General features: G+C 42.2%; 2 protein-coding genes across 3 annotated transcripts in view; one reads left to right on the top strand and one right to left on the bottom strand.

Moving 5' to 3' along the window:
* carm1 (coactivator-associated arginine methyltransferase 1) overlaps window positions 1-2887 on the bottom strand; it is a 32379-nt gene extending 29492 nt beyond the window's left edge. Inside the window, exons 1-2 of the mRNA XM_080009202.1 lie at window positions 2732-2887; window positions 148-273 (exon numbers count right to left, since the gene is read on the bottom strand). Coding sequence (XP_079865328.1) covers window positions 148-273; window positions 2732-2873 — 268 coding nt within the window. The 5' untranslated portion in view covers window positions 2874-2887. The remainder of the gene's footprint in view (window positions 1-147; window positions 274-2731) is intronic.
* Window positions 2888-3721: 834 nt separating this feature from the next.
* clpp (caseinolytic mitochondrial matrix peptidase proteolytic subunit) lies at window positions 3722-22766 on the top strand. 2 transcript variants are annotated; one of them, XM_080009721.1, is made up of 7 exons: window positions 3722-3809; window positions 9536-9637; window positions 12482-12553; window positions 12650-12746; window positions 13522-13709; window positions 14753-14858; window positions 21229-22761. In XM_080009721.1, the coding sequence occupies exons 1-7, from the start codon at window positions 3798-3800 to the stop codon at window positions 21462-21464; spliced, it is 813 nt and encodes a 270-aa protein (XP_079865847.1). In that variant the 5' UTR covers window positions 3722-3797; the 3' UTR covers window positions 21465-22761. The 2 variants fall into 2 exon arrangements, with proteins under 2 accessions (XP_079865847.1, XP_079865846.1); XM_080009720.1 differs by lacking the exon at window positions 3722-3809 and adding an exon at window positions 4709-4750 and having other exon boundaries at window positions 21229-22766.
* The last annotated feature ends 285 nt before the right edge of the window (window positions 22767-23051 follow it).

The raw sequence follows: 23051 nt of genomic DNA, 5'->3' as shown, positions 1-23051 counted from the left end.
TAAAAATAAAATAGAAATCAATTCCAATTGTAAAGATATATATAGCGCATCAGTGGACCAGAGAACAAACGTAACCACAGGCAACAGAACAGATAAACAGATGGTTTAAAGTGACATTGTGCTTGATAGGGGTGGGATGGTGGGTACCTGCTGGTGAGGCAAACTGTAGCAGTACGCTGTTGCAAACCAGGGTGATGATGAAAGACTGCTTCCCCACACGACTGCACTCCGTCTCCCGGGAGACCGAGCATTTGAACACGCATGTATCCTCTCCTAAGGTAAGAGGGGATATGGTTTAGACAGATGTCAAAAAAAACCACACGTCATTAACAGGAGTTCCTATTACATGCATTGACATTATTGATTAACATTGACGATTAGTACAGATGTTAAAGTAAAAAGAGAGCCCAAATAATTATCATTCACAACTCATACAAAACTAAACGCATTAGAAGATTCTAAGAAAATAATTCTAAAAGAGTGTTCTAGAACACTGTGGCTTATAGCATAGTAAATGCTTTCAATTGGATCATCGCTGTTAAATGACATTGTAAAATAATTGTGTCGCAACAATGGAAAATAATTACTTCACCTGATCCAATAATATTAATTTTACTGCGATACAAATGTGCAAGTCTTCTGTTCCCTTAATATTATCTCTCACTACAATGGCAGACAAATCTGTTTCCAAGAGAAACATCCCTTTCCAAGAGTGGCAACACTTTGGTTTTAAAGCACATGATCAAACAGAGGCAGAGAATACATCCAGATGAGGAAATTTGTAAAGTTGGTCTCAACGAAGTAGCAGTGATGTGTTTTTCTTCAGTAACTTTGTGTATTTTGAATGTCAAAATGAATCAAATACCAAAGCCAGTAATATATCAGTATAAACCGACAGGGAGGTGGACACGAACAAAGTACAGTAGAATATTAGTTATTTGTAGGCCATAGTAATGTCAGGCCTCTGGGCCACTGGAGTGTTTGACTAACCAAAATGTGAATAAATATACAGGAAAAACTTGCTAACTCAACACAAATATTGTCTTTAACCTATCTAAAACAATAAACATACAATGTTATGCAATCATTACATTAAAGTGCCATAGATACATATACATGCTCACAATAAAGTGTGTGTGTGTGTGTATATATATATATATATATATATATATATATATATATATATATATATATATATATAAATAATAGAGCTGCCATAACGCTATAAAGCCATACATTTTTTACATTTCATAAAGATGCTGATGTTTTATTTTGCCTTTAAAATACTAACATGGATCATCACCAACTACAGAATATTGTAGATTGTAGTCACATTGTAAATGTTCTGTGCATATACCCATTTTTTTAAAGATACAAAATACGAATTCTAGTCATCATATAGTCTCTTAATTCTAGTTTCTTCATGCCAGTGGTCAAAAGGTCATTTATATTTTTCTGTTTTGTATTAAGTTAGAAAAGAGACAATATCTTAATAATTAACACGTTCGCACTCGAGCTGCAATAATCAACCAACCAACTTAAAATGTCACTTCGACGTCATCATTGTGATGGAAACACATGTACAAAACCTTATCCAAGATATCATATTTTCAAAAATATGCACGTCGACATACCGACAATGGTGCACATGCACCTTAGTAATTTTCTGTGCAAAACAAAACAACCACCTATTCGAAATCAATAATTAATTAATACATTTTAAGAGTAAATAATTTATTTCTGTTTACAGTTAGTTTACAACTCTTCGAGGCATGTATCAGTGCTTAAGTATCTAATAAATTCACTGCTGTTTAATAGCTATTACAAGAGACGTATTTAGCGAAGCCGCTGTTCAGGAATGGATAAGTAACAGGATCTGATTATTGTTATAGGTCATGTTGATGTATTTCATTATAAGTGATTGAGTAGTAATTATAGTGAGTTAAAATCGTTATTAAAATATCGAGAAGGCGGTCTCGGGGTTGTACAAGTTGTTGGTCGAGTCTAAAACAGGGAATAGCACGGAATCCAAAAGAGTAGGTGGAGAATCCCGGCGGTATACGCACCCGAGCAGGAGGCGGCAGGGGACCCCGCTATTGTTCCTTGAGAACAAAGATGAATGCGCAACGCGGGCCAGCGCTTGGGGGGGTCCTTTCTTGAACACCAACGAGCGAATTATTCGAACGTTCCGAAATTCGAAGACTGATGCGGGGTGCGTCGGTAACACTTAACTATAAAAGCGGTGAACGGCGCCAGGAGACCACTTTGTCCCACAAAAAAGAATTGGAAACTTGCTAACTTTAGCCACGAAGCAAGTGAAAGTCTTATAGATGACATGCGTCGCGGTCCGGTTTTCTAGTGCCCCCGTTGCTTGAATCTGGCTGGTAATATGCTATCACCAGTCACGTTTCATTAGCAACGTATTCCGTATTAGTAGTAGCTAAAGCCAGCACAGTGCTAAAGCTTGTTTTTCCCATTGGTAAGGTCCACAACGTAACGTATACAATAGGAAAATGAGCCCGAAAACCAAATTAGCTAACGGAAATCACCCGGCTTTGAGGCAGCGTGGTTAGTGGTGAGCCGGGGGACAAGGCGCTTCCACGCTAACGTCGGTTCTCCCACTAGCCCAGCTAACGCCGCACACGAATATGCTAGCCTTGAGTCGTATTAGCATTACTAGCCGACAAGCCAACGGTCCGGAAAACCGTGTCGTAAAAAGGCTCTCACTCACCATTGGAGAGATTGATCAACGCGGCGTCTTGCGTGGTTTTCACTTCTAAGCGCAGGGGTTGTTGCTCAGAGTGCCGCTGTATGTCTCCGTTCGCGTCCCCGATTGAGAGGAGTCGCACGCCGGGAAACACCGACATCGCCATCTTCGATCTGGAGGTAGAAGATCGGCCCGAGTCAGTGTGGCGCTCGCATCCAGTCTTCTCCAATGGGATCCCGCCGTTCTGTGTATGCGTGGGGAAAGGGGGGTGGGGGGACTACAACATAATTAACATTAACACGGAATTGATATCGGACACACCGCCACCTCCTGTAAATATTTTTTTTATATATATTTTATTTATTTATGTTGCATATTTATTATTTTCGCGTGTGTATTTCCGCCACCGAATAGTTCAAAATGTACGAAACGAGATCCTTACCCTCACAGGCAGTATCAGGCGGCTCCGACAGTAGTTTTTAAACCATTGAAAATAAGCACATTGCTTTATTGTTGATTAACTTAAAAATACACATGTCAAAAACTCAAAATATGTTTAACTCACCGTCTGGCTCTGTCCCATGAGAGGGCGCTATTGCTGTTGTACAGAAAAGGTTACACGCTTCCCAAGCACAACAAGCGCAACCATGTTTATATATTCTATGTTTTGTACATTTTCACAACATGCTGAACTAAAAGGTGTTTTTTTTAAATGCTTTATTTATGAAATTGCCTAAATGTATTGGATCCGTTGGATTGTGCCATCATGTAATTCCCAGGTGGTATTACCTCAGGCACTACAATTATACACATGGCCATGTAAAAGTGTTAAAGTTGTACAGATCAAAGTGAACAATTTATACAACAATTTGAAGAGTAAGAAAGAAAGAAGGAAGCCTTTTTTCCACCCACAGAGGGAAATTACGGACAACCACCCAGAGGTGGGCGCAAATGCAATCACTTAGACGCCGCCTAAAAATCAAAGAAGAAGAAGAAGAAAAAGAAGAAGAAGAAGAAGAAGAAGAAGCAATAAAAATCACTTCCGGCGTAAGGGGTCACGCACGGGGAGGGGTTTGTGTGTAGCGCAGAGATGCCCGTACAAGTGAGTATTATAATCCGCAAATTGAACACTTCTTGATTTGATTTGCATTAAGTGTTAAAACACACTTCGTCCTACCATAAATATTAATGTTTGCGTGTTAAAGACGTGGTCAAATGTACTATATCGGATGTTAAAGCCCTGCTATGTGGTATTATGTAAGTTAAAAGTTAAGGCGACCCAGGTAACTATTTTGAACTCGTGTAATGTATTACTGTACTAAATTAGTTATGGCGTTCCGGTATGTGCCTACTGGCAGTGTTGGTGGAGCGCGATTTAGAACGTTTGCATATCAAGTTTCAAGGTACTCATGGTCTATAGTAGATACGCAGCCACCGAGCTACCATTTTGGTATTTTTTGACCCTTTCAGGATCAGGGCGAAACCCATAGAAAGGGCGTCCCCTGTGTATTCCTCGTGATTTCCTTAAATTCAAGTTCAAGAGATTATTTGTCACATACATACACATACGGTCGTACATATATGCAGTGAAATGTCATGACACCCGGTGATTACGCACAAGCTCTATAAGCTCGACAAATACTCGAATGTGCGTAATCGACACGCGGCGCTCGCGCAGGCGGCCGCTAAGGGATTGGATTCATTATCTGTGTTGTATTAAATATACATCTAAATCCTCCTGAATGACACTTTACCATAACTTACCTCCAGTACTTACCTCACAGAGTCGGGGGGGGGGAAAAAAAAAAAAAAAAAAGGTGTTGCGGCTTGAATCCCCCGCCTCGTCGGATCTTGCCTAGGGTGTTCTGCTGAGGCTGTGATGGACTCTGCTGACCACGAGTGATGGCCTGTGCGAGCATGGTCATCTGGGTCTGGGACTCACGTTGTTTCTTTTGATCTTGTCTGCGGTCTTTGTCCCTTTGGTGTGTCTCATAGGCCTGTTCAGTATGGAGGATGGTGTCAGCAAAGGTCGCCGTCTTCCAGGTGACAAATGAGTGTTTCATCATACCACCAAGTGGGAACACAAGTCCGTTAATGAACGCGGACCGTGGATGAGTAATGGATGCACAGAGTTCCTATAACGGGGACGGAAAGACTCGGATGTCTTCTCTGTGCATGTTTCTTAAATGGACATAGAACCGGTCTTAATGTAACAGCTGTCAGTCATCTCTTATCAGATTTTTGCTCTGTCGTCTCTGTATAATGTCGCTTTACACGTTTGCGTCACTCCAACTAGGCTGCGCGTCTCTCAAACCCCTCCGTGCGGAAACACGCACTACATAACAATGACATTGAGACCATACAATGTATGGGGTCCAGGGCCATTTCAAGCAGGCAGAACGTTTTCTTAAAATAGTTGTATGCGACTCCAAAACAAACTAAATAAGCCGCTGAGAGGCGATGATAAGGGGCCTATTGTCCGACGCGCTTCCAAACAAACAAATGTTGATGCGCTGAATTCAACGAATGCCTTTAAGGGTGTTTATTAAATCAACATAAGGAAACTTAAATAAACGGTGCCTTTAACTCATAATACAGCGATCAAAACAAATAAACGAAATCAAACTAAAGCGCTCAAACTAAAGCGGTCAACGAAAGTGTGGGTTCCCCAAACACCCCCTCTCACTCTGATTATCAGCAGGAGATCAGCTGGTGCCTTTTTAAGTGACGCCCATATGCCTGTCAATCATTCATCCCACACACGTGATAGTAAATTCATTCATTGACCAAATATAACCCAAAACATAATCATAATAATTCATAATAAATTCATATACAATAAACCTGATAATAATAAATCAATTAATAGCAAACCAATTCATGGCTCCTACAATAGTTGACAAAATCCCTTTTAGGTACAGTATGTGGGGCACTAGGAGGTCGGGCTCGGGGCTGTGGTGGGCAGTGCACCTGGAAGGCACAAACAACCAAAATCAAACATATACACTCAGTGGCCTTTCTAGTACTTGGTAGGACCGTTGCCTCTGCAACAGCCTAAATTCTTTGTCGCATGGATTTAACAAGGTGCTGGAAACACTCCAACTGGTGTGTGTGTGTGTGTGTGTGTGTGTGTGTGTGTGTGTGTGTGTGCGCAATTGCTTGTTAACACAAATAACTAACCAGCCAATCACATAGCAGCAACTCATTACATGTAGACATTGTGAGGATGACTTGCTGAAGTTCAAACCGAGCATCAGAAAGGGGATTTTAGTGACTTTGAACGTGGCATGGTTGTTGGTGCCAGACGGGCTGGTCTGAGTATTTCAGAAACTGCTGACCTACTGGGATTTTCACGCACAACCTCTAAATCTCTAGGGTTTACAAAGAATGGTCCGAAAAAGAGGACAATATCCAGTGAGCAGCAGTTGTGTGGACGAAAATGCCTTGTTGATGTCAGAGGAGAATGGGCAGACTGGTTTGAGACGATAGAAAGGCAACAGTAACTCAAATAACCACTCGGTACAACCAAGGTATGCAAAATACCATCTCTGAACGCACAACATGTGGAACCCTGAAGCAGATGGGCTACAGCAGCAGAAGACCACACCGGGTGACACTCCTGTCAGCTAAGAACAGGAAACTAAGGCTACAATCTGTTCAGGCTCAGGTTGTCCTTCCTCCAGGGGCACAGCCAGGAGCAGTGGGCAGCATGCGTGGACGCGCCCGGGGACCAGGTGATAAATGTCCATCGCTGGTCGTGCAGTGCACCTTTCCTCCACCTCACTGACGTGAGGTGGAGGAAACCCCATGTGAGCACGGGGAGAACATGCAAACAGAAAGGCTCCTATTTGGGAGATAACCCGCCGGAGCCGGTGCCAACAGTGCCCCAGGCGGGAATCGAACCCAGGACCTTCTTGCTGTGAGGCAGCAGTGCAATGCACTGCGCCACCGTGCCACAATAAAAGATTGGGAAGGGTCAGATGGTAGGGTCAGAATTTGGCATAAAAAAACATGGATTCATCCTGCCTTGTATCAACGGTTCAGGCTGGTGGTGTAATGGTGTGGGGGATATTTTCTTGGCACACTTTGGGCCCTTAGTACCAATTGAGCATTGTTTAAACACCACAGCATACCTGATGTTGCTGACCATGTCATCCCTTTTTGAGCACAGTGTACCCATCTTCTGATGGCTACTTCCAGCAGGATAATGCACCATGTCACAAAACTCAAATAATGTCAAACTGGTTTCTTGAACATGACAATGACAATGAGTTCACTGTACTCCAATGGCCTCCAGTCACCAGATCACAATCCAAAAGAGCACCTTTGGGAGGTGGTGGAACAGGAGATTCTCATCATGGATGTGCAGCCAACAAATCTGCAGCAACTGCGTGATGCTGTCATGTCAATATGGACCAAAATCTCTGAGAAATGCTTCCAATACCTTTGTTAAATCTATGCCACGAAGAATTAAGGCAGTTCTGAAGGCAAAAGGGGCTCCAACCCGGTACTAGCAAGGTGTACCTAATAAAGGTGTGCACGCCCTTGACAACACTGTATGATAGTAAACTGAATATTTGATTTCCCCCGTGTGTGTGTGTGTGTGTGTGTGTGTGTGTGTGTGTGTGACATCACAATAAAAAAATATAATCTTTTTATTGTGATTTGTCATTTTATTACTGCTGAATGTACATGGGCTGGTCACCTCCCAGAGCGACGCATATCAGTCCGAGGGACCGTGGACCTAGGTCTTGACCCATCACCAGCACTTGCATTACTGAATTTTCCTCTTGTGCTGTCAGTTCCAGCCTGTGAATAGTGAGTGAAATTAGTTGCTCAAAATGGAGTTATAAGAACAACCATAGTTCCTACAGTAATTGCTGCAGGGTGGACGCAATAAAAGGGACGGTTCCAACAAAAAAGTTCTTAGAACTATGAAATAAGTTCCTGCGGTGCAGAAACGCAAGATATGGAGAGTTTTGCGATACATTATTACGATTTAAATTGGTTGCGATATTTCAGTTATTTTAAGTAAAATAAAATTGCATAGAAAATATCCAAGGTGTGAGGCGTGGTTCCCCGGTCGGTCTGAATGGCTTTTAGAAATTAACTTTAATCGCCCAACCGAGAGCCCCGGTCAGACCCGAGACCCCACATGCCCCAAAACACCACAATGTTTCCCCGAATTAAGAAGACTCAAGTATTAATGGATGGAGTTATTTCAGCTATAAAAGTAGCCAATATTTAATTTAGATGAATCAACCATGTTTTAGGATATTGCCAATGGGGTTTCCCCCCCCCCCCATTGAGATGCAATTGATTAATAAATGTAACCAATGAGATTATCTGTTTTTCCAATTGAGTAATATTATTGGCAATTGTTAAGGTGATCAAAATCGGTTGGTGGTTCAACTGAGGAGAGGTCGCCGAGAAGACATGTAGACGGGGAAACTGGAATGCTGTGGCCCAGAAGGGTTGATAGCTTCTTGGTGATGTTGGTCCAGAATGTTTGGATAGGTGGGCAGAGCCAGATGGCATGAACTTTAATGCCATCTCTGGTCTTAAGTGAACAATAAGAACAAATGTCTTCATCCAGCAAACCCATTTTGAACATTTTGTGTTGGGTGATATGCGCTCTGTGCAAAATCTTGTATTGGATGAGTTGCATTTTGGAATTGCTGTTCATAGCAAAGGTGTTGTTGCAAATATGCTTCATCAGGTTGATATTAGTGGAAACAGCAATGTGTCTTTCCCATTCTATGGTAGGTTAAGGTAAAGTGTCATCTGTTTTAAATAAAAGTTTGTATATTCTGGAAAAGGGATTTTTTTTTAAATTGTACTTTATTTTTTTTTGTTTTTTTGAATGACCGATACGAGTGAGATGTACAATCATCGGAGGTGGTTGTAATATGTTGTTCGTCAATTTGATTTAAACTTTTAGAGTGCTGTAGTTGAAGGAAGCTGTGGCCACTGATATTATACCTTTTGGGTTAAGGTTGGAAAGGATATAAGAATTTTTTTCAAAAATGTGTTCCACATTAGTTATAGTTTTAACCAGAAAATCTGGGTTTTGCCAGATTGGAGAATTTAATTGGAAAGAGTCTGACCACTGAGTTTGTTGAATTTCCACCAGGCTGACATGTTGTAATGAATGGATTTTTAAAGCAATTATGTTTCTTTATAGATTCAGTAAAGAATGGGAGATATATTGATAAATCCTGACATTCTGTTTGTTGAATGTCTCGCCATCCTTGGCCCAATTGTTGCTTTGGTTGTAACCATTTAAGTATAAATTGAAGATGGTTTGCAAAATAGTAGTATCTGAAGTTTGGGGCTGCTAGGCCTCCACATTCTGTTTTTCTGTAGTGTTGCTAGTGAAATTCTCGGGTTCTTGTCTTTCCAATAGAATTTGAGTCTAGAGCAGGGTTATTAAATTCAAAGAGGTCCAGTTAGAGAAAATTCCCTCAAACAAAGGCCAAGAACATCATAATGTCTAATTTATTTATGATTCAGTGTCATATTGAAGTAGTTTGGTAGTTGTATCAACGTCTGTATGTAATCAACAACTGACTGTCAAATCAAATTAAGTACAATCCAATAATATTTCAACAATATTTATTATCAATTTCCACATTGAACTGGTGGGATTATAAACAATAAGTACTCTAATAATAAATATTCTTATTTCCATCAGATGTGCTTCTTAATAGAAAGTGCTTCATTAAAAAAGTGCAGCTTGAGTTTACCTTAAACAGGTACTGTAGGTCGTTAAGTGAGGAGTACATGTTTTTTGAGAATTATTCTTTTTTCTGTTTTGCTCCCCCTCAGAGTCTATTGCGATGTGGAGTTTCAGCACTGAAATGTAGCAGGTCCATCCACCAAAGTTCCTGTTGGAGGAGTCCACTTATACCGATTGTTGTGGAGCAGACGGTAAGCACTGCATTTTACAAAAGATAACTATCCAGCTGTATTTAACATTGGCCTTATATAGCCCAAGCTTGTAAAATCCTATACAGGTACTCCTCACTTAATAACCTACATGTTTAACGACTGTTTGGGCTTACGACCAGCTGTGTGCCCAGTCTGTATTGTGCGCTGTGTACAATACGGCTGCGCGTGTGGTGTCTCACCATCAAGCATCTCATCATTGTAACCGTCAAGCATATCACCGGTGTAGCCTAGAGTGTACTGCCAGTCTTTAACCGAACACCATTGTTAACCGGAATCTACATTATAAAACATGAGTAAAACTTCAGAATGCATAAATAAAATTGAGAGGAGAAAGACTTTTGTAATTAAATCTAAATAAATGTTCACATCTGTTGTAAATTAAATGTAAAAGTACTTAAATTAGGCCCTGTTGTTGTGTTTTTTAACCCATAATTCAAGGAGTGAATGATATATAAATGAAATAATGCAAAAATGAAATCTGAAATAACGCATTTTTACTTCAAGGTCATGTTTTTATGTTCACATAATTACTGAAGACACTGTTGTCCAGCACAGCTTGTGCAAATTTCCAGCACAAAATGAGAGGTTGCAGAGCAATTTTTCATGGCATTGTACCAGATGCACTTTCAACTCCTTTTCCAGATGCTTTTATTTTATGTAAATGAACTGTGATTGAATTGAATCTGTTTTTAAATGGTTGGGGCGCTGTTGGCACTGTGCTCTGGGCCGGTTATCTCCCAAATAGGAACCTTTCTGTGTGGAGTTTGCATGTTCTCCCCGTGCTTACATGGGGTTTCCTCCACCTAACGTCAGTAAGGACCCCCACCAAAAACATGCACACATCATCGTCTGACCAGCGAAGGACATTCGTCACCAGGTCCCCGGGCGTGTCCACGAATGCTGCCCACTGGTCCTGGCTGCGCCCCCGGAGGAAGAACAAGCCATGGATGGGTTAAATGCAGAGGCCTCATTTCCCCGGCACCATCCAAAGCGTGCGCGCTGTGCTGTGCTGTGCTGTGCTGTGCTGTGCTGTGCTGTGCTGTGCTGTGTGACAATTAAATCTTCATTCAAAATCGTGAGGAATGCAGATATGGGTCAGCTGCTTCAGTTAATGCTTACGGGGGCGGCATTTCAGTGTTTCGATCGTGGCATGATTGTTGGTGCCAAGTATTTCTGTAACTGCTGATTTGCTGGGATTTTCATGTACAACGATCTCTCGCGTTTACTCAGAATGGTGTGGAAAAACACAAAACATCAAATGAGCGGCAGTTCTGCGAACGGAAATGCCTTGTTGATGAAAGAGGTCAACGGAGAATGGCCAGACTGGTTTAAGCTGACAGACGGGCTACGGTGACTCAGATAACCACTTTGTGGTGAGCAGACATCTCAGAATGCACAACACGTAGAATCTTGAGCCGGATGGGCTACAACAGCAGAAGACCACGTAGGGCGTCACTTCTGTCAGCCAAGAACAGAAAGCTGAGGCTTCAGTGGGCACAGGCTCACTAAAACTGGACAGTTAAAGACTGGATAAACATAGCCTGCTCTGCATCTCAATTGCTCGAGGCACACAGATGTTAGGGTCAGAATTCGGCGCCAACAGCATAAATCCATTAACCCAACCTGCCTCGTGTCAACACTCTAGGCTGGTGGCAGTGGTGTGATGGTGTAGGGAATAATTTTCTTGGGGCACTTACCGGTAGCTTCCGAGTTCCTTGATGTGTGTGTGTGTGTGTGTGTGTGTGTGTGTGTGTGTGTGTGTGTGTGTGTGTGTGTGTGTGTGTGTGTGTGTGTGTGTGTGTGTGTGTGTGTGTGTGTGTGTGTGTGTGTGAGAGAGATTATACGTAGAAATTATATTTACAAAGATGACACAGGTTCACAAAAACTGTACTGGTAATGATGTTTACAATTGGAAAAACGTACGAAGCCTTTAGTCCTTCCTTACGTTCCATTATTCCAAAAACAAAGTCATTGCACTTTTACCCTTTTTGTCCCTCTATAGTTCCCATAGTCAAAGCTGTGATTTGACCCTTTTGTCCTTTCTGAAGCCTCGTACTTTTTCACATACACACTAACAGGGTTTAGCTCCAGCCACCCGTGCTAAAACACGCTCTGCTAGCTCTTTGAGTCATCTTTCTTCTTTAATGGGCCAGGGGAGTCGTGGTGTTTTAGAGGCTGAGCAACACAGGTTTCTTACAGTAGTTGTGTTATTTAAGGAATTATTAATTAACTTTGTATTTACTCTTTGGATTTCGTTGTGGACATATTTTGTTACCTGTGGAACTTGAAGTAAGCACTTTTGTTCATCTTTTTAGTCATGTGGAAGTATTTTTTAAGAAGAGTGCAATATACATGAGGAACCAGCTGTCTCAACTACCACCTGAACGACCGTCAGCTCCCAAATGTGGGAAACTCTGGATAAACATCAGCCCCTGCCATCGGATGAATGTCATCTTATTTGCCGATAGGCCAATTGCAGTCAACAAGATGAATATCAGCCAATGTGGGTACAGTGGCACGGTCCATTGCACTGCTGCCTCACAGCAAGAAGATCCTGTCACAAAGCCACAAAAGTATAAAAGAAATGCTGAGCTCTTGACATTCCACAGGTCATTCAAAAGGACAGAGTAAAGTGGTTCTTGATGATTAATAAAAAATTGGCGTTGCCGGTTGAGAATTTGAACTCCACTCTGTCTTGGATGCAATGGTATACAAATACCCTCCGTTGTATGCCTTGCCAGCTGACAGCATTAATTTAATTTAGCATTAAAACAAAGCTCAAACTGCGAAAGATTCTAAAATTTGCTCTTTTTTTTCTTTTAGGGGAGAGGGGAGAGAGCATATGACATCTACTCTCGCCTGCTGAGAGAGAGGATAATCTGTGTAATGGGACCTGTAAGTGTAATCTCCAATATCTACATATTTCCCATGTCACCTCAGACAATATTTATATGTTATGTTGATTTTCTCTTTTACCTTCTTTCTGGTTAGATAGACGACTCTATAGCAAGTCTGGTTATTGCCCAGCTGCTATTTCTCCAGTCGGAGAGCAACAACAAGACCATCCACATGTATATCAACAGTCCAGGTAAAATACGAGAACAGGAAGTATAGTTTAGAACCTCTGTGGCGAACAATGGACATTTGGGATAAGTGAAGTACTTGGCTGCCAGAAACATGAAGAGCTATACTTGAATACTGTTTTTAAAGTTTGAAATGTAAAAACGTAACTTTTAGTTTTAAGTCTGAAGGAAAAACCGGAAGAAATGTCACTTCAATTTTATAGACAAAACCATAAGCACCAAGCAGGTGCTTTAAACGGGGACTTTATTCAAAATCACATTTTGCTCAAAAATAATGGTTGTTCATTATACATTTTTATCAATATTATCAAACCAAACTACAAAAACAAGTTAAATCAGAAATATCATTGTTTATAGTAGTTGTGTCCATGGTTACCAACCAATTCTGGTTCTGAAAAGCGGGATTTGTCTAAGAAGGGAGCAACATGACTAGTATCATTAAAATTCTTAATGGAAAAATCCCTACTTACACTCAACTATTAAACCGAAGTAATGGCAATGGATGCTGTGGGATTGTTGTCATGTTATTGCAAACAGAAGAGAGTAAGTATTTCAAGAGCTAATATCAGTTCAACTGATGAGGGGCCTGTTCTACAATCCACACCCCTCTAGAACTGCCTGTATATCAGAACCCCACCCTCCTCCTGAGCATTTTTTTCAAAAAAGAAGCGCGTGGGAGACAAAAACTTGCAATTTTAGAGGCTCTTTAAAGTGAATGATTTCCCCCTTGCTTATGCTCTTCCTTCCACTCTTTCACCACTATTACCCCCCAACCTCCAGGTGGCGTGGTGACAGCAGGCTTGGCCATCTACGACACAATGCAGTACATCCTTAATCCCATCTCCACATGGTGTGTGGGCCAGGCCGCTAGCATGGGCAGTTTACTGCTGGCGGCAGGCACAGCTGGCATGAGGCATTCACTGCCCAACGCCCGGATTATGGTGCATCAGCCCTCTGGAGGGGCCAGGGTAAGGCACCATTTATTTTTGGGAATAACTGTCAAATGGCTGCTTTTAGAGGATGGAAGGACAGACAAGATGAGTGAATTGTTTGTTTTACCTCTTAATTTTCTTAAAAATAAATATTTCATTGGGAAACTCAGTCTACAGTTATTGGTTAACTAATACAACTGTTTAATATCAGTTAACCAATATAGAATGCTACTAAAAAGACTTGAACACATAACCCTGCTTCAAGGTGTGTAAAAGTATTATTTCTGGAAATATTCTTGGGTGGTACAACCCCTTTTATCCAAACTCCATTGAAATGAACGTTTGATTGACCGATACATGAATGAAGGTACATGAAAGCTGTTCCTAAAACAATCCACTTGGTTCATTTAAACTCCGCCAGAAACAAGTACACACAGCTTTTGTTGTTTTTATTTTTGACTAAGCCTCCCACAAAATTTAAGGACCATCAATTAACTGCGTTGTATGTGCAATTGGTGAACTTTAAATGCAGACTATAAAGGATTCACATTAATCCTTAACTTCATGGATTACTTCTCATTCTATTGTTATAAATGTGATAACCTGGAGCTGCAACTCGGTCACCAGAGCAACTGCTAAAAGAAGCCATAGAAACTACACTAACATCACTTAACGCGACTGCTCCCACTCCACAAGGCTTGTCAGGCTTGAACGGCGATGGCTGAATTTTCACCCATGCTTAAGCTAAAATTAGACTAGTTGAGGGATATAGGCAGCGTAGTTCAGGGGACGGCGATTGAGCGGAGATTGACACGTCTGGGGGAGAGACATTGTATGAGATCTGAGAGCCTGAAATCTCAGCATCCATAGAGTGGACTGCCTGCCATTGATCAACATTTGTGAAGCCAATTTGTGCAACGGGTGAGTTACACAATTTCTCTCATGCAAGCGAGAAATATTTTAGCCGTGCTCAACTTTTGCACACAGTAAGTTTAGAAGACATTTACTCATGGTGTGTTCAAATAAACATAGTTGTATTTTAAATTTTATAAGGTTCAGATGTAATGCTGTGTATTCAGGGCCAAGCTACAGACATCGCCATCCAGGCTGAGGAGATCCTGAAGCTGAAGAGGCAGATCAACAACATTTATGCCAAGCACACGGGGCAGCCCCTGGAAACAATCGGTAGGTTGTCTTGCAGGGACACACATATATTCAGCACGGCATTATCAGCTTTTTTTCTTCAGCCTGGTTTATGCTTTTGCAAAGATGCACATAAACAACCGACGCTGCAACGGGTGTCATGCGTACCCGTAGGTCACAGATGAGCCGATGCACATACCTTCCAAATCTCGGCAACACGTTGTGTTGTCCTGCGCATCAAACACACTGATTGGTTGAATTGTCAATCTTCTGTCAGCAGGCGGGTTCGAAACGGAAAAGAAAATGTTGCAGATAGAAGCATGCCTTGCACATTAGGTTTGGAAGCAGATTTCTATTTGCATATCCATATTTTTGAGTTATGAAGTTTGGAAAAAAACAAATACATTTCTTCTGTTTTCTATTAATTGTGGTTTACTAAATGTGAAACTGCCTCCCAGTGGACATATTAATGTTATACACAAAATTTGTATAAAATTAAACAGCCACCAATGCATGTTCGTTCACGTGCAGATGGAGGAACACAATCAAGCCTTTACTCAACGGGCAAGAAGATCTAGGACATTATTTTGTTGTGAAATATCGAAGAGTAGACAATACAGGTACGTCTCATAAAATTAGAATATCATAAAGTTCAATATTTTGTCACTCATTTCAGAAAGTGAAACCCATATATTATATGTATTCATTACACATAGAGGGAAATATTTCAAGCCTTTATTTCTTGAAATTTTGATGAAAATGAGGTATTACATAAGATCAATAAAAAAAAAGGATATTTTGAACAATTGTCAGGCTTCTGAAAAGTGTGTTCATTTCTATGCACTCAATACTTGGTTGGGCCTTCTTTTGCATGAATTACTGCATCAGTGCGGTGTGGCATGGAGGCGGTCAGCCTGTGGCACTGCTCAGGTGTAATGGAAGCCCAGGTTGCTTTGATAGCAGCCCTTAGGTCATCTGCATTGTGGGGTCTGGTGTCTCATCTTCCTCTTGACAATACCCCATAGATTCTCTATGGGGTTCAGATCAGGCAAGTTTGCTGGCCAATCAAGCACAGTAACATGGTCCATGGTCATTGAACCAGCTTTTGGTACCTCTGGCACTGTGGGCAGGTGCCAAGTCCTGCTGGAAAATGAAGTCAGCATCTCCATAAAGCTTGTCAGCAGAAGGAAGCATGAAGTGCTCTAAAATTTCCGGGTAGATGGCTGTGTTGACTGTGGACTTCAGAAAACACAGTGGACCAACACCAGCAGATGACATGGCAGCCCAAATCATCACTGACTGTGGAAACTTCACACTGGACTTCAAGCAATGTGGATTCTGTGCCTCTCCACTTTTCCTCCAGACTGTGGGACCTTGATTTCCAAATGACATGCAAAATTTACTTTCATCTGAAAAGAGGACTTTGGACCACTGAGCAACAGTCCAGTTATTTTTCTCCACAGCCCAGGTAAGACACTTCTGACGTTGTCTCTGGTTCAGGAGTGGCTTGACACGAGGAATGCGTTGACTCCAGCCTCAGTCCACTCCCTGTGAAGCTCCCCTAAATTCTTGTATGGATTTTGCTTTACAATCCTCTCGGCTGCGGTTATCCCTTTTGCTGGTGCACCTTTTCCTACCACACGTTTTCCTTCCACTCAACTGTCTATGAATATGCTTGGATACAGCACTCTGAACAACCAGCTTTTTTAGCAATGACCTTTTGTGGCTTACCCTCCTTGTGGACAGTGTCAATGACTGCCTTCTGCACATCTGTCAAGTCACGGTTTTCCCCATGATTGTGTAGCCTACTGACCCAGACTGAGAGACAATTTAAAGGCTCAGGAAACCTTTGCAGGTGTTTTGACTTAATTAGCTGATTAGGGTGTGACACCATGACTTTCCAATATTGTACTTTCTCACAATATTCAAATTTTCTGAGACACTGAATTTTGGGTTTTCATCATTATCTATAGTCACAATCATCAAAATTTCAAGAAATAAAGGCTTGAAATATTTCACTGTGTGTAATGAATCAATATAATACATGGGTTTCACTTTCTGAAATGAGTAACAAAAAATATTGAACTTTTTCATGATATTCTAATTTCATGAGATGTACCTGTATACAAATAAAACATGTGTGCATGCTGATGTAGCTAGTGACCAGTGTCTCACCATTTACTTTTTTTTTTCTTTTTTTTTTTTTTTTTTTTTTTTTTTTTTTTTGAAACCCGTGCTGTCAGCATGCTGGGCATACAACACAGAGTATTTGTATGCCATTGCATTCAGGACAGAGTTAGTCTGCAAGTGGAGTTCATGTTCTCAACCTGCACTGCAACTCTTTATTAATTCTTAAATCATCAAGAACTGCTGCAATAACTCTGTCCTGTGGATGTCGTGTAGAATGACAAGAGCACAGTTTTTGGTTATAGAGAACCACCACCAACCCCCCTCTGCAGAGAACTATTTATCATGTTTGGGTCTATAAACAACTGATCACTACTCCAAGAGGGGGAGAATCACTACGGTGAGACAAATAAACATAGAAACAAACAACATTTACACAGAAACATGAACATTGGACGACAACATGTGTTGATAAACTGAATTAAGTCCAGGAAAACTGGAACTACAACGGGTCACATAGCCTCTTCCTGTCATAGTTATGGCAGTAAATGAGGGAGGAAAGGAGAGGAATGCAACCGGGGGGGGGGGGGGGGGGGGGGGTGTGTGTGTGTGTGTGTGTGTGTGTGTGTGTGTGTGTGTGTGTGTGTGTGTGTGTGTGTGTGTGTGTGTGTGTGTGTGTGTGTGAGATATGTCCACCGGTGAGTGTACATGACTTATCCCCATTGGTACTGGTGTAGAAGGTCGGTATTATGCCGCGGCGCCTTCAAGCAGCGCAAGGGGCCCCGAAGCCCTCCCAAACACCACAACTCCATGGACAACCCTCGGCTGCAGGAGATCCCCGGTACCCTGCCCTGCGGCCACGGAAGACACCCGGCCCCCAGAGAAGCCAGAGGGCCGTGGAGCAACTCCCACGCCCAGCCCGAGGAGTATGACCAAGTCCCAGGGAGCACGAGGAGACCCCGCACCCCAGTGGCACACACATACAACCAACCCCCGGGCGCAGGCACAAGACGCAGCCGCCAACACAGAAGCTGGGCCACGGGCGCCAGGCACGGACCGCGGGTCCGGATCACGGCCCCACGGTGACAGACCGAGACCCTGCCCGAGCTGCCCGCCCCATGGGCGGGCCAGCAGGACCCCCACGCCCACCCACGCCCCGAAAAAGGGGGGAGGCCCGCCCCACCGGAGCCGACCAGACGCCCCCCCGGCGTGAGTGCCAAGTGCCCATGCCTAGGATTAGTCTGTGCGTAGTGACTCTTGATGCGCGGACTCCAGCCTCAGTCCACTCCATGTGAAGCTCCCCCAAATTCTTGAATGGATTTTGCTTGACAATCCTCTCGGCTGCGGTTATCCCTTTTGCTGGTGCACCTTTTCCTACCACATTTTTTCCTTCCACTCAACTTTTTATCAATATGCTTGGATACAGCACTCTGAACAACCAGCTTTTTTAGCAATGACCTTTTGTGGCTTACCTTCCTTCTGGAGAGTGTCAATGACTGTCTTCTGGACATCTGTCAAGTCAGCAGTTTTCCCCATGATTGTGTAGCCTCCTGACCCAGACTGAAGCCCTTTCTCAATCTGCGTTCTTGTCTGTACTTGTGTTCTTGTGGACTTGTGAAACGTCATCAGTCGCAGCCCAAGTACTGTTCCAATTCAAAGTCCACATCAAGCCAAGTCCAGTCCAAATGCCTGGATGTGGACTTGCTCCGCCCATTTAATCGAGGATGCATCGGTGGTGACTTGTGTGGACTTGGGACAGCCAAATATCCCAGAATGCATTTGCACCAAGCGGTGGTAATGGTCCCCGGGAGTCTGTACTCCCGAGCCGAACTCGCCAAGTCTGAACTACCAAGTCCGCAAGTCCGGACTTTGCGTACTTGGTATTGAGAAACGGCCTGAGAGACCATTTAAAGGCTCAGGAAACCTTTGCAGGTGTTTTGAGTTAATTAGCTGATTAGGGTGTGACACCATGACTTGCCAGTATTGTACTTTTTCACAAATTCTAATTTTCTGAGACACGGAATTCTGGGTTTTCATTGTCTATAGCCACAATCATCAAAATTTCAAGAAATAAAGGCTTGAAATATTTCACTCTACGTGAAATTAATCTACATAATATATGGTTTTCATTTTCTGAAATGAGTGACAAAAAATATTGAACTTTTTGATGGTATTCAAATTTTATGAGATGTACCTGTATACAAATAAAACATGTGTGCATGCTGATGTAGCTAGTGACCAGTGTCACCATTTCAAGGTGAAACACTGTTCAGCGCAGTATGCAAAAAGCGCACAGATGGGGACTTGGAGCCTGCCGTTAAGTATATAGCTGTTCGCAGGGACTCCCATACAGGGGAACATTGCTTGGGGTAGTTGATGGCAAAAGCATTTACAACATTTCTTACATGTAAATATGTACCCACAGTAGCTCCCTCATCCATCTCAGAGAGAAGGCTGTGGGTGTTTCTTTTTTTTCTGGGAGCCTCGTGCTGAAAGACTTGACCCAGCTTGTAAATAGCTTCTTTAAATGTCATTTTCTTCAATACCTCCCTACCAAACCAGTTGCCATGCAAGGCAAAAATGATTGTACTGTGTAAAACCTGCAATGAGTATAGAACAATCGTCGATAATCTTGTCGAGATTTCTGGCAGCGAATAGGCTCGTCCACACGGATTCACTGGGGTAGCCCTGTCTGCCATATATTCAGCGCCCCAGTCCTGTGGTCAGATGTTGGTCTTCAGCCACCCCACCATCTCAATCTCCAAGGCCCTTTCCGATAAGATTTCAGAGTCTGTTGAGAAAATATAATCACTATAAGTTGGCCATGCAGCAATCAACATTATCAATCCTCTTCAATTCATCATGGAGATCTTAAACTTGCTTCAGACTGAAAACTTACCAGGTGACCGAAACCCCACAACCATGCTATTAGGTTATTAAGTTGACCCAGCATTCTTTTTAAGTTAGTAAGGTAACCAAGGTTCAAAATCTTCCAGTTGCACATAGTCTGTCTCTATTGTAGCTAAGAAGGTCTTAACTATGAATTCCCCCATTGCATCACAGCTTTTATGTACACCTCTACCACCCACATGGGACCTGAACAAATGATGTTGCAAAATTCCTCCACAAATTGACTGCAGAATTGTCATTGCGATGCCCATGTTGAGTATTTTGGTGCAGAGAGCCTACTGATGTGTAATCCAGTGGTAACTGAGGAAATTGGAGACAATCCTCACGTTAGTCTTGTTAGTGTGGTCGTTCCGCCTGCCACATGCGACCCGAGTGGCATTCTCAGGGCCCTGCAACACAGACGCTGGCAATGGGGAGAGTGGGCAAGGTGGAACAAGCTCGGAGCAGTGTGTGTGTGTGTGTGTGTGTGTGTGTGTGTGTGTGTGTGTGTGTGTGTGGAGGGGGGTGGGGGTTTTACTTTTTTGTTGATTACTCTAACTAGCAACAGGTACACAGCCACCCTGATCCTGGGCCCAATTACCCAAGACAGGTGTGGCTGCTTAAACCACACCACATGCCCCCAACACCAGGTATAATCCCTGGCCAAGGCCTAGCACCCCCCCCCCCCCAGAGGATTCCCATACCTAAAACTACAGACTGACACAGGGTTCCTATACCATAACATAATAAAACACTGGACCCTGAAACAGGGTTCCCATACCTTAAACAAAAACATGGACATGGTTAACCGGAATAGCAGTCCATGGACAACCCTCCTCCGGGGAAACGGCAGACTCCCTTCCTCCCTGCCTAGCTGCAGGCCAACCATGGTTGTTGCTGCTGCCAGTCGGCAGAAAGCTGGTGCTGTGGCCGTCCGTTGACCTGCTGGTGGCTCCAGTGCATATTCAGACATTGCTTCTGTATCCTTTCCCCATGCCAGAGTCCCTGTTCAGGCGCCACTGTGGCAGTTCTGCCTGCCACACACCACCTGAGTGGCGTTTTCAGGGTCCTCTGACACAGACGATGGGGTTGAAAACACACCAGTTTTATTGGGGAGAGTGGGCATGGTGGAGCAAGCCGGAGAAGATGGTCATGACAAAAAAACTGAAGAGGTTTATTTTTAGCCACAGATTATTTTAATTAGTTATTTAACAAGCTATAAATTAACAATACTTGACATGATGTGAAAATCACAATTGGCTTTTTGGAAAAATGCCATAAAACATTTCATGTGAAATTGACCATCTGTGTTTCAAATCTGTCTTAACAGTAATTCCTGGGTGCTTTGTGATAAAGAACCATCAAGCAGTGTTTTCTCATCTCTTTGCTTTCTTAGAGGGTGTGATGGAGAGGGACCGCTACATGAGCCCGATGGAGGCCCAGGACTTTGGCCTGATTGACCGTGTTTTGGTGCACCCCCCCCACGCAGGCCAGGATGAGCCCGAGCTTGTGAAGAAGGAGCCAGCAGTAGCTGCTGCTGCTGCCAGCACCCCACCTACTCCAAAACCCTCAGTCAATGAGGAGGCCAACCAAGGCACAAGTCCACCATCTTCCTACAAGCCTGAGCCTTGAAATTTAGATCTGAGAAGTGTCGTATTAGTATTGTAAAGGGATTTGTACACAAGTTGTGACCACGAGAAGGGGGTTGAGGGTGTCACAACAGAATCTTAACCTCTTCACTTGGATTCCGTGCGGAATTGGACAGTTTATGGGAGATGTAAAAATATCATATGCTTAAACAAACTACATGGGGCAAGTACCCAGATCTTTTACTAATGCAAAACATATAGACAAGTCTTGACCAAACAATTTTCAACGAATCTTTATTCTCACACAAATTTAATCTGAAGTGATAACTGTTTTTAGGTCTTGTTTGTTGGATAATCAAGTTATCCAGTATGGGTAATTTGTAATATTTAATAAATAAATAAAATGTGGGGAAAGCTGAACAAACCAGTGATTTTCTATTATTATTGTTCTGGGAAAATTCGGAGTTTTGAAATCTAAAGTTATCTGGAACACATCATCGGCAGGACCTATGAACACAGTTTGTCTTGTTTGAACCGGTATGTCACAAACAACTCTCGTGATTAAAATTTCATCCAAATCGATCCACATATGGAGGAGATATTAGTAAAAAACTGCAAATACTCAGCTGATTCTGCTTGACTGACACGTCACTATTGTCCAGTAAACTTAATGAACAAGATGAGATTTACAGTAAGACGATTTATGAGGTCATCATACTATTAACTATAAATGTACAGATTCCTTTTGAGAATGTCCATTGGCACTGTGTGCGGTGCAGACTGTCCCTCAGTCGTGGATCGACATTACAAACTATCTGTTTACGTGTATATTTACTTTCTTACCTGGTAGATGACTGTGAATCTGTTTATTGATATTTTGTCTCCGTGGTCCCCATTACTTTGCCGGACTTCTGAAAAATATGGAAAAAATTTGTCCACAAAAATTCGTGACCACTTCCAGTGGAATCCACTGAAACGTATGACTGAGTGATGCGTTCAAGATCCAGTGAGACATCGGAAGAATAGTAACCGTGAAATGGTTATTACTCACAGAAATACCACGTTTTTCGTATTTCATGGAAACACAACTTATTGAAAATGTAATCCAAGAAAAAGTCACCAATAAAATTGCCTAAATTCGACTGCTATCTTGAATCTCAGAAAATGTGCAAACCTACATAAATACGTCATAATTGACGTACACAGGACCCAACGTCACCTAGTGTCACTGAGGCTACAGATGTACTTACATACAACAAGGTAAGTTATAACAATGAAAATATTTGGTTTAAAGAAAAAAATAAAATGGTAAATAAACGTCATGTATATATTTCCTACAGCTAAACTTAAACTATAGTGAAAAGGCAGAAAGTGTTAAGTATTGACAAGTTCAACCATAATAATTCTAATGACAAATGAATGTTCAAGTTCCATAAATGTCTGCATTACAATATTATACATTAGCAGAAAAAAATACATTTATGTAATTACAACTAACATTTATTTATAAATTGAAAGGATTTTTTTGTAATTATTACAAAATTTGTTTTAGTTATTCAGTTAGTTCCAGATGCCAAAATAAAGCCGAAAATTTAAGGTAATAAAGAAGCCATTGTCCAAATATCCAGTC

The sequence above is a fragment of the Zeus faber genome (assembly GCF_960531495.2).
Source record: "Zeus faber genome assembly, chromosome: 11".
In the NCBI taxonomy this organism is placed as follows: domain Eukaryota; kingdom Metazoa; phylum Chordata; class Actinopteri; order Zeiformes; family Zeidae; genus Zeus; species Zeus faber.
Note: the sequence above shows the minus strand (reverse complement) of the source record. Positions and strands in the feature narration are given on the sequence as shown.

Coding starts and splice junctions, on each gene's coding strand:
- clpp (XM_080009720.1), top strand. CDS start 4,721: ATGGTGTCAGCAAAGGTCGCCGTCTTCCAG. Junction 4,751..9,535: donor CAAAGGTCGCCGTCTTCCAG/GTGACAAATGAG, acceptor GCTCCCCCTCAG/AGTCTATTGCGATGTGGAGT. Junction 12,554..12,649: donor TAATCTGTGTAATGGGACCT/GTAAGTGTAATC, acceptor CTTTCTGGTTAG/ATAGACGACTCTATAGCAAG.